Source organism: Phoenix dactylifera, chromosome 11 (genome assembly GCF_009389715.1).
Source record: "Phoenix dactylifera cultivar Barhee BC4 chromosome 11, palm_55x_up_171113_PBpolish2nd_filt_p, whole genome shotgun sequence".
Classification (NCBI taxonomy): Eukaryota; Viridiplantae; Streptophyta; class Magnoliopsida; order Arecales; family Arecaceae; genus Phoenix; species Phoenix dactylifera.
The window spans coordinates 24,596,766-24,608,166 of record NC_052402.1 but is presented as its reverse complement, the minus strand read 5'-3'; the positions used below and the strand labels follow the sequence as shown (position 1 = coordinate 24,608,166).

The following is an 11,401-nucleotide window of genomic DNA, read 5'->3' as shown; positions in this document are numbered from 1 at the left end:
ATGCTTCTCCTTAAGATGGGATTTTTTTATTAATTACATCAATAATTAAAAAAAATATTGGAGAAGCATATGCATCTATATCAATATTTATAAGAATTAATTTAGCATAAAATTTTAATAATTTCGGACTGCACAATGCCCCTCTACTACACGACACTATACAACCCTTCGCATACAATCATTTCTCGTATTGCGGTACAAAAGATTATATAGCATACACATGAAAAATTTCATCCATAAACAAAAAAATTAGTATAACTTGAAAGAATTGGTACAAAATAAATAGCCAGTACCAAATGGCCCAAGAAATTTTGGATATGGGAGCACATTAATTGTAAAAATATTTAACAAAAATAGATTTAACTTATTAATATTAATTTAAAATATTCGATATAAAAGGAAAAAAAAAAGTCAAACAGAAATAAATAAAGCTTTTCCTGATCGCTAGAGTTTACTAATTACAGACTTACAGTGGACCACCTGTCTGCCGTCGATCTCGCCTTGGACATTGTACTTTTCGAGCTTAGTTTTCCCTCTCAGACAGCTTGATTGCCGCCTCCTGCCGACGACTTTTCCTTGGACTCTTTCCGACTGACGACTCCTTTCGCCTCTCTCTCTCTCTCTCTCTCTCTCTCTCTCTCCTCCCTTATTTTCTCCTAACCCTAAAGAAATTTACCGCATAATCGGACAAAGGGTAAAAAGATCTCCCTCGCAGACCTAAAAATCCCTCCTTTTTAGCTTCGGCTCACTCGAGTGGACGAGACCGCACGAAGCCGTGGCGGGAAGTTCGAAGTGTTCCCCCCAACGGTCCCCTCTTCGTTGCTTCCATGGACCGGATCGAATCCGTGAGTGTTTTTTTTTTTTGACTGTTGATTGATTTTCCGATCCGTTTTTGGTTGTTTCTTGCCTGAATAATTGGCGAGCATAGTTGATTTATTTGGAATTGTTTCTTGCCTGAATCATTGGCGGGCATAGTTAATTTATTTGGAACAGTGGCGCCTTTGGCCTTTTCAGTTGGTGGGATATAGGGATTCATCGATTTGGCATCGGTCTTCCAAAAGTTTTCTTGGTTTAAGTTAGATTTCTTAGATTTTATCTGAGATACAAAGGTAAGAATTGGGTACTTCATGATTTTGGTTCTGTTAAATATTCACCCGTAGTGGCTTTGTTCTAGCACTATAGCAATTAATGGACTATTTATGATCTTGGAACTTCTAAATTTGGCCTTTTGGAGTAAATTTTGCATTATTGATGGTGGTTTCAGGAGTTTTATATCGTTGAAATTTGGTACTGGCTTATGGAGTTTAGATTACGATGGTAAAGGTCAGGTTTTTAGTTGGAATATCTGTATCTTTTGGGCCGTTTTAGTTGGTTTAGCTGAAGGATCTCTCTATTTAACTTTGCACTTTACTTGTCTTTTCTTTTATTTTCTGGATTGGATTACTAATCTGAATGGGGAGTTCGGTTTCTTTTAGTTACATAAGCAGAGATATTTCCGTTTTCTTCTGGGTTTTGTTTCTTTTTTGTTTTTTTGTCTTTTCTTTTGTGTCAGTGGGGTTCGTACTTAAAACAAGGTTAATTGATTTAGGATCTCCGAACTTCCTGCATTTGGCATTTTGAATTAATATATGCATTATAGAGGGCAGCTTAATTACTTTTGTACCTTCAAATTTGGCATTGGCTTGTGGAATTTGTATTAGGATAGTAAAGAAGGGGTCTGTTGTTGCTTAAATTCACTGTTTTTGCTGTGTTGGTCCGTTTTTCTCATAATTGTTGTTTTTCTGCCGGATGAGACATGCATGTCTTTTTTTATTAAGGACTTGTTAGCATTTTAGTTTCTTTTATTCAGAAATTTGCATTAAAAGCATAACTATTTCCATTTTTGAATGAGACTAGTGGAGATTTTAGTTTTGTTTATTCTGGAATTGGCATTAAAATTAATTTATTTTCTTCTTTTTTTTATTGGAATTGTCGATGTTTGGAACTTCTTTTTAGTCAGAAGTGCAGTTACCGGTGGAGAATTCTGAGATCTGGGATGAAAGGGCAGGTACTTCAGCATATAGGTCTTTGTCATCAAGTAGAAGTTTTAAGGGGAATGGGAACATCGAGAATGACTCGGTTTTTTATGAAAAGTTTCTCCTTGATGATCTGGATTCTTACTGGGATGAGATAAACGACCGGCTCAGCATTTCAAGAATGGTGAGTGAGTCGGTCTTCAAGGGTATAATAAATGCTCTGGTTGAAGAAGCTGCTGAGAAAATTGATTCAAAGGAAGCAGAAATAGCTATCTTGAATGAGAGGTTGCAGTCTTGTAAGTCTGATGCAGCTATAAGCAACAGGTTAGCATCATTTGTGATGTTGCCAAAATCTTCTATTGAAATTGACAAAACAAAATCAGAGTTGCATCAGAGCTGTTTAGATGCAAGTGTAGATTTGAATTATCCAAAGCGTTTAGGCAGATTAAAGCTTGCAGCAGAAGAACAGCTTCATAGACTTCAGGAGGATCTTCAGGATTTAAGGACCTCGAACTCTCATGGTAGAATAACTGTAGGCTCCACGGATTCAGGAATGTTTAGTATATTTCCTATGATAAAGGCTGAGGAAAAATTGCTTGAAATAGATGAACAAATTGATGGTCTAAAAATAATGCTAGAATTAGGATTTGCACAAATTAATGACATATTCTGGTCGATGAAGGCTTCAATGTGGGAACAGCATTGGGTACATGAATTTCAGAGAGAAATCAGTAATTTCATGATTCAGTATTATATTAAGGGTCTACACGATGAGTTTGAAACAAAATTGTATGAGCAAAGAGGACTGGTTAATACCTTAATCAAGAACTCGCAGGAGAAATTTACAGAGCTAGCTAGCGTGTGTGAAGAACTTGATGCTATTTCTAAGTCATTATTCAGCTCAGATAACAGCCATGAAAGTTTCGAAGAATGGAGTGTTTCAAAAAGAAAGGAACTCTTTCCTGGAAAAGTGTTAGGAAATCATCATTTTCCATCTCATGCTGAGGAAAACGGAACCATCATCATGGAGAAATCTGGGGACTCTGGCACATTCATGATGGGGGTTGCTGATTTATCCCAACTGAAGCACATGACAAAAGAAGAACTGGTGTCTTTCTTCAAAACTGAAATGACCAAGTTGAGAAGACAACATGAATCAGCTTTGCAAGAGAAAACAGAAGAGTTGTTCAGACTCAAGAGGGAATTCCTCAAGGAAAAGGGTTCATCACATTTTAGAAAAGATAAGGAGTCTGAACTTTTAAAGAGAAAAATTCCAGAAGTCATTTTGAAACTCAATGGGATTCTCTTGGAGAAAGAGAAGCTGCCCCCAATCCGTGATGATCATGACGAAATATGTCATTTGAAGTACAGAATTGATTCCTTGTTTTTAGAAAATCAGGGCCTACAAAGTTTGCTTTTGGATAAAAATAGGGAGGTCAAACATCTATATTCACAGGTCTCCGACACAGCGAGCCAAATGTTGCTTCACTCGTCAGTGGAGGCTAACTTTCTGAAACAAATTATGAAATTCAAAGGGGATCTGGAAGACGTGAAGATGGAAACCAACATTAGAGATGAATTTTATAATGTTGTTTTAAGGGAGTTGATTTGTGAGCATCAATGCAGGATGGAGGATATAAAGATTGAGACCATTTGTCTGCAAGAGATTTACTCTGTTATAATTAAAGGAATTGCTTGGGATGTTATTTCTACCATAAATCCTGCTATATCAAAATATTATACAGAAAAGGCTTCTCTTGAAACAAGAATTTTGGAAAAAGACAAGGCATTAAGATTAGAAATTGAAGAGAAACAGAAGTTAAAGCAGACTATAGCATCGATATCCACAGTGATGAAGGAAAAGGAAAAATTAGCAGTAGATACTGGATCTACACTGATGCAGCAGAAGAAGCAGTTTGACCTAGTTCACCAGGAACTTAGTCTGCTCAGAGACCAGGTATGCAAGCAAGACGTATTGATATCAGATTTCAAGAAGAAATCACATTCAATGGAGAGTAGATTGAATGAGGCTTTGCAACAAATTCATCAATATGAGTTGGAGACAAACAAACTGAATGAAAAATTGAAGAGCGCAGCAGATGCCTTGGAGAAAGCAGGAAAGCAGAAAGCTGTGCTTCATGATATGGTTGAGGAGAAGCAAAAGTCACTATCATTATCTGACGCTAAGGGCAGAGAGCAAGCAAAGGAGTTGGAATGCATTATTGTTGCTGTGATGGAGTTATCAAAAGCAGCTGTAGACTTTGAAAGCATATTGGCAGAGAAAATCAAAAGCACTGAGTCTAGGTGCTTATTTACTGCTTTTGTTACTCAGCTTTTCTTATTCTAACTTGAATGCATCATAGTGTTTTGCCGGTTAAAGTAGAGTAAGTGGATTAAATTGGTCTTATTCTACTTAAGCCTGAAATAAGAGTAAACCTAAATGAATAACACATATGCAACAAGATTTTAACATGCATGTGTATCTTACATACATTATGGTATATATTCTGTGTCCTTGCACTGTTCTGTGTACATATAGATGAAATTTCATTCTTGGAGATCATTCTTGGATGCTCCAGAATTGATATGGGAGAGTGCTGGATTGCACTCAGAATAAAATGGTTTATGGGCGGTATTTAGCTTCTATTATTGTTCGATAGGTAGTTATATACAATAAAGGAAATCAGAATATGGTGTTATGCCCATTTTCTTGAAGTCATATTATGGCTGCATAATTGGAAGAACTAAGAGTTTGAGATTTCAATATTGAGTTTTACCCAGTAATTGCTTGTGAAGTCCTTTGTACAAATGGAGCTAATATCAGGAATTAGATTTGTGTTGTGTCTGACTTGGTCTGAGAAGAGAGTCTGACAGGTTATGATGCAAAATTTTGAAAATATTTGCATGTTTTAGGGGAAGGCATCCAGAAAAATTATTTTGTATTTTCAAAAAATAAGGTTTTGTATGCTAAGACTTCACTCTCTACTTCACTTCCTCTTTGAAAGTAAAAGCTGTTATAACCTGTGAGGCTTTAAACAATTCAGATCGGGCAACAACTGCACTTGGATTGAAACATCTCTGACTTTGATTTAATAATTCTATCTTGGTCTTTGCATCTCATGAACTGAATACCTTGTAAGTAATGTTATCTGCTTTTAACAGGTTAAAAATACTGAGTCATCAGTTCGAGCCACTAGTGAAACAGGCTATCCTTCTAGAGAAAAAGGAATCTTGGTTCAAACAAATGCTTGAAATCAGATGTTCTAACTTCCAAAAGGCTGAAGCTGAGGTATATGTATGAGATTTGCTTGCTGATTATGTTTTTATTCCTACAAGTTTGGCCCGACCTTTTCTAAGGTATAATTTGTTAAGTCTGTCTATCATTAATGTTTTCCTAACTTATAAAACACCATTAATAATAAAATCACCATAATTAGCAAGCCTTTTCATATGTATGCGCGGCTGGGATAATTTTTTTTCTGGTATTCACCCTAATTTTTGGGCCAAATCAACTGCCATTTAAAGTTTATTCTCACTTCATGCTAAACCAGCATCATGTTCTATGTGATGTATGTGATTTTTTGCTTACATAATTCTACTCAGATTTTTGGTCTCTTCCAACACTGGAGAAATGAATCTCTACATTATCCACAACTTTTTTATTAGAAAATTTAATAATCATATTCTGAATGTTATTCTTTTATAGAGCCAAATTTTACTGCATCTATTTTTCATCATGAAGCCTCATCTCAATAAAATTTATCACTTAAATTGTATTTATATACTGTTTGTTAGTTCTTTAGACCTTTAGATTCCGTTTCCCTAGAAAAGCATAACCATAACCAACAAACAATATTTCAATGATTCAGTTTTGGCCTTGGGAAAACTTTGGTGTCCATTCATATTAAGGGCTAAATATGCTAGGATGCCTAATCTTCAACTTCTAGCTATGTTATCTTGATCTTTTCTACTGCTGGAGCTCAAGTCTTTTATTCTGCGTGTTCTCCTAGTTTTTCCATTTTCTTTAGCAATTTAGAAGAACAAAGCTTGATCGAACCTAGTCCTAATCATGCATGGCTTGAAATAAATTTCAAGCTTGAAATTCTGGATAAATTTGACTCTTTCTTATCTTGACAAGCTTGATCATGCCAGATTTCAATCTGAACTGAGCAAGAGTCTTCTCGAAGCATCTTGATTAATCTGTGGCTCTTTAATTGAGCCAAACTTGCTTCAAGGTCAAATTAAACCCTTAATTTAGATGTTAGGGGTTTGGTACCAGCTATTAGATTGATTAAAGGAAAATATATGTAAATTTTTATATCTTCACATCTTATAAGGCAGTTCGTCTTTTATAATTACATTTTTTTAAGTTTCAATCAATGTCGGAGTAACCGATACCGGGCATTGTACTGGTTTTCCGGCAGCACACTCTGTACAGGCCATGCCGGGCCGGTACTGACAGAGGGCACGATACCGTGGAAGAGAGAAAGAGAGAGAGAGAGAGAGAGAGAGAGAGAGAAGGGGAAGAGAGGGAGGGAGGTCAGAGGAGGGTGTTCGAAACAGGGAAAGCGGCCGCGGCCTAGCTTCCCTCCGTCGGTATCTCAACCTCTCCCTCTCCCTCCCCCTTCCTCCCCCATTTGCTCTCTTTCTTTTTCAACTCCGGCAATGGGTCTCGTTTCTATTGTCGGAACCATACTAGTGGCGGTATGGCTCGGATCAGCCGGAACCGCCCGGTTCGGGATGGTTCCGCCAACTTTGGTTTCAATGCTTTTGGATTATGGATTCCCCTTTATCTTTCTGAAGTAGGAAATAAACGGTGTCTTGTTTCTTGCATTACAAATATAGCATTGGAAAATAGTCTTTAGAGCTGACAAGAAGAATCCGTTTTGACATCCTTAGTTTTAAATCATGTTTCTTTGTATTTGTTTCTTTCATATTTAAAAAAATAAGTATTTTGGAAGATAATGTTATGAAATAAAATTAAAAAGGAAACTTCAATGTATGAGTAAACAAATACTCATTCTAGAATTTCCACTTTTTGAAGGGATCCTTAAATTATCAAGGCACAAGAAAACTTACTCTTACAAAAGTGATAGTTTCTCAACGAACATGGAAAATCATAAATTAGCTTGATTTCTGCTCCATTTAAATTTTAAACACAGTAATAATTATTAAATTTTGACATGCCTCGTCGTCAAGACATTTATACCAGGAATTTAGCCATTGCAATTTATAATTTGTCTCACTTATACAAGTTGCTTATTGATATTTTATTTGGACATAGGTTGATCTTCTAGGGGATGAGGTTGATGCTCTTCTGGGTCTTCTGGGAAAGATTTACATAGCACTTGATCATTACTCTCCAGTATTGCAACATTATCCTGGAGTAAGATTTTTTTCATTTTCATTTTGCTTTTGGTTATTTTTTAGCATGTTCTACAACTTAATCTTGTTAAGAATGATTGATTTTCAGCAGATATTTGGGTATAACCAAAAGGTTTGGTAGATTTTTTTTTTGTTACTCTCTTTTTAATCTCTCAGAAAGCTAATGACATTTACATTGCATGCAACTAGACTTCATAAGCTTATAGTGGCACCTATATTACTTCATACACGATGTTTGCAACTTTGGTTTCCTTTAGGGTTATCATACTACGCATGTTGTAGCAAAATGTTTGGGTGGCTTATATAAAGCAATATGATTTATATGTTGCATATTCTCATTGTACTTATTTTGTGCTTTTAGGAAGGCATGCTAAGTCATTAAAAGTCTCACAACTTTAAAAACAGGAAAGGGCCAAAAGAAAATTCTTGTGTAGTGAGGAGGGTGTTTTACTATGCCATAAAATGTGTGGATTGATCAGCTTCTTAATTGCAAAGTCCTTTTAATATGACCATCACCCATAGATCTTCTCTTTTTTCACCTCTTCAGAAATTCTAGTGCTTAATTTATGATTAGAATCTTAGAATCGTCAATTCGATAATGTGACTAATATGGTCTAGTATAAAACCATTTGCTTTTTATACATTTATACAGCTAGTGTTGTGTGTATCAAGTATTTGTTGAGCGAATACTTGTGGAGATGATGATGGGCTGATGAGGTTATGTCATTCCTATTGCTGGTTGGTGGTTCTTAAAGCTTTTTAATTATATTAAAATATTTCAAAGAGGAAAAAATATGATGTAAAAGAAAGAGTCTGGCTGAGGTAACTTGTGATCCATCCATCAACAGTTCTTTCTCTGAACCAATGATTTGAAACTTAAATGTATTTCTTGAAGTAGCCAAGTCCAAGACCAGTATCAGTTATGAAGAAAGTGTGATTGATGATTTAGTAATGCTTGAAGCAGAGCCAGCTAATACAGGAACTTCAGGAGATACGTTGGCAAGTATGCCTTATTAAAAATAGTATAGCTTTACATAGCTTTTGTTCTGATTCCTATGTTTATTATTTATGTGCACTCAACTTTCAACTAAAATACACCATTTTGCATACTGTGATATTCATAGAGTGCTCCTATGAAAGGTGTTATTCACAGGCCTACAGGGAAACAAAGCTTAAAGGGATTTTTCAGATTTTGATCGGACTGGATCTTCTTTCTGTTGGAGCTTCTCCACTAGATTTTTGTATTTTTCATAGAATGGAACGCTAGTGGCATGGAAATTGAAGAACATGGGATGGTCGCTAAATCCACTAGAAGGCTAGCATTAAATGAATTCATGCAGCTGAGGACATTGTTGCAGGAGATAGGCTTTGTGATCAATGGTCCCAACAAGATCTTTTCTCGTTTTCGAGCTGCAGAGCTTCATGAATGAACAAAGAACATTGCGGTAAATTGTCGTTTATAGTGAAAGGATAGCTCCAGGGCGTTCAGCGCATGAGGCTCCCTCGACTACAGGGATTGAGGAGAGTCAGATGTACGCAACCTTACCCCTATGTGTAGAGAGGTTGTTTCCATGTTTTGAACCCGAGACAACTAGGTCAAAGTGGAGTAACCTTATTGTTGCACCAAGACCAACTCTGAGGTAAGAGAACGAAGGAATGTTACTCATGTAAAAACTACATATTAGTTGGTTGACATCTTAACCAAGTCACCTGTGCAGAGTTGGAACTAGGCATGGAATGAAAAAGTACACACATACATATCTATGTATATATTTATATATCCATATGTGTGCATGTGCATGTATGCATGCAAGTGTTTTATAATGTTTTACAGCTTGAGATAGAGTGAGAGTGGGTGGTGGAAATATAATTTACCTACTGCAGAGTGTTGAAACCTTATTTAATAAATATATTTATGCTTTGTGACAAGGTTAATACGTTTATTTTGAAATTTCAATTTAATGAGCCTTATTATTTTGGGCCTATTTATGTTGCCCATATTGTGTGTAACAATCTATAGGTGTGACCTCCACGAAGAGTTGTTTAAGTCCCTTCTTCTTCATGATTAGAGCACCATATTTATCTTAAAGAAAAAGAATTAAAAAGGAGGGCAAAACATATGCCTCTGATTTAGTAGGTCTCCCTCCTTTCTCTATCTTCCCTTTGTGACCATTCTTTCTCTCTTATCTGTCCTTAGCTCATGGCTTTTTGGCTCTTCTTTATTACTTCTGTTCTATATATCTCATTGTCAAGGCATAGGGCTATTGCTTTTGGTGGGCATATGTTGAATTTACATTCACATGTACCATTGTTCGAGGTCTAAAGGCTAAGGCTACAACAATTATAATTATACATTATTTAAATGCTTCCTAGGAATTTTCCTCCTATCATTTTCTACAATCATTGCTCTCTTATCTTGCTCTTGAATCTCCTTCCATGTCAATAAACTATCGTGTAAATTTAAATCATGTCAATTTTTGAATATAGTAGCATAAAGATTGTGTATTGTTAATCTTATAGATCATTTCACAGGCATGAATATCTTTTAGTGTAACATGTTATGATATTGTCAAATTGAGACACAATAGGAAACTACATGATCCTTAAAATTATAGATATTTTTGCAAGTGAAGATTGTTGGAAACATGCTTTTGATGCTGAATATATTTTGAAAAAAAAAACCATTTGCTTTTGAGTGTATATCATATCTTTAACATGATATGATACAGTATCTTCATGTTTTTCTTTTTCCAAATTGTAGATATTTTTGCATGAAGATCATTGAAATATGCTAGTTATTTTATTCACCATTATTATCTTTCACATTCTGGCAGGTGATGGAAATTTTAAAATTGGTTCAAAGAGAATTAAAAGGAGAAAATATTTAGAATAGTTGATCTATTGCCGTGCCAGGTAAACTACCAACGCGATTCATCATGTATTTGTGCTTAAGTGTGAGATTGTAAAACATCTTTCAATAGCCCATGGCACATTAAGCACAGAACTCAAAATTGACTGGATTGCATGATTCAATAGCCTACTTTAGATGTCATTTAACAAATGCTGCCAGTCTTGAGATATCTTTTGCTATTCATTCTTTTGCTTTCAGTTTAGACAGATCCTATGGATTTTCCAGCAAGCATAGGATGCAGTTTCTACATTTCCTAGTGGGCATCTGTCAAGAGCCATATTATTTGTGTTAATATCTCAAGGAAGCAGTCATTACCATGTCAAGGAATCAGAACTGGCAATGACCAAGCTAAGCTATTCTCGGTGCAATGGTAGCTGTATGCTCAGGTAGATGCTTGAAGTCGCTTGTGAGTGCTTTTTGGTGTTGGCTTCACAATCATTTGCTGACCAACTGCAATTAAAAGTTTGGAGAAAATAAAAGGAAGCTGTCGATTTCTTTCCATCTTACGTAGAATCATGGATGTCATACAATGCAAGCTCAATTGTATATGATGTAAATGCTGGTATGTATTTTCTCTTTTCAGGAAATTATTTGTTTATTTACACGAATAGCTTGTGGAAATTGCTTGTAATCCATTTGAGGGCTTCATGCATATGGAAGCAATATTCAGAAACAGTCATTGGCCGATCACTATCTTGTATCATCCTCTCATTTAGCAATTGAGAAGATCTAGTTGATGCAAGACCCTTTTCACATATTACAATATAAATTTAATTTTAGTCTACAGATGGAGGATTAGATTTTAAATTCATGATTTCTTCCTCATTGTTTTAGCTGGAGCTGATTGTATACTGGGACATTCAGTGGTAACAAGACAATGTAAAGAGAAATGTTGGTCAACTTTCCATAGGAAAGTAGATTACCGACTGCAGCTATTACAGGGTATTGATTCCAATTCAAGATCGCATAACATTTAGACAAATCTATGGACTAGCTTTATGATGGTATCGGTCCCTCCAGGAAAGTATGAGCTTAGTTTGGTGAATCATAAACAAGAGCTTTCTGGATTACTATTTTCTTGTGCGATAAA

The 11,401-nt window shown here is 35.7% G+C and overlaps 1 protein-coding gene across 3 annotated transcripts; it reads left to right on the top strand.

The window, feature by feature from the left end:
* The first annotated feature begins 524 nt into the window (after positions 1-524).
* LOC103710496 (WPP domain-associated protein) lies at positions 525-11,097 on the top strand. Of its 3 annotated transcripts, XR_005514102.1 has the most exons (7): positions 525-845; positions 1,996-4,319; positions 5,178-5,304; positions 7,300-7,401; positions 8,541-9,040; positions 10,235-10,313; positions 10,510-11,097. XR_005514102.1 is itself a non-coding variant. In XM_039131957.1 (6 exons), the coding sequence occupies exons 2-5, from the start codon at positions 2,197-2,199 to the stop codon at positions 10,286-10,288; spliced, it is 2,406 nt and encodes an 801-aa protein (XP_038987885.1). In that variant the 5' UTR covers positions 525-845; positions 2,000-2,196; the 3' UTR covers positions 10,289-10,313; positions 10,510-11,097. The 3 variants fall into 3 exon arrangements, 2 of the variants coding, with proteins under 2 accessions (XP_038987885.1, XP_008794443.1); XM_039131957.1 differs by lacking the exon at positions 8,541-9,040 and having other exon boundaries at positions 2,000-4,319; XM_008796221.4 differs by lacking the exon at positions 8,541-9,040.
* The last annotated feature ends 304 nt before the right edge of the window (positions 11,098-11,401 follow it).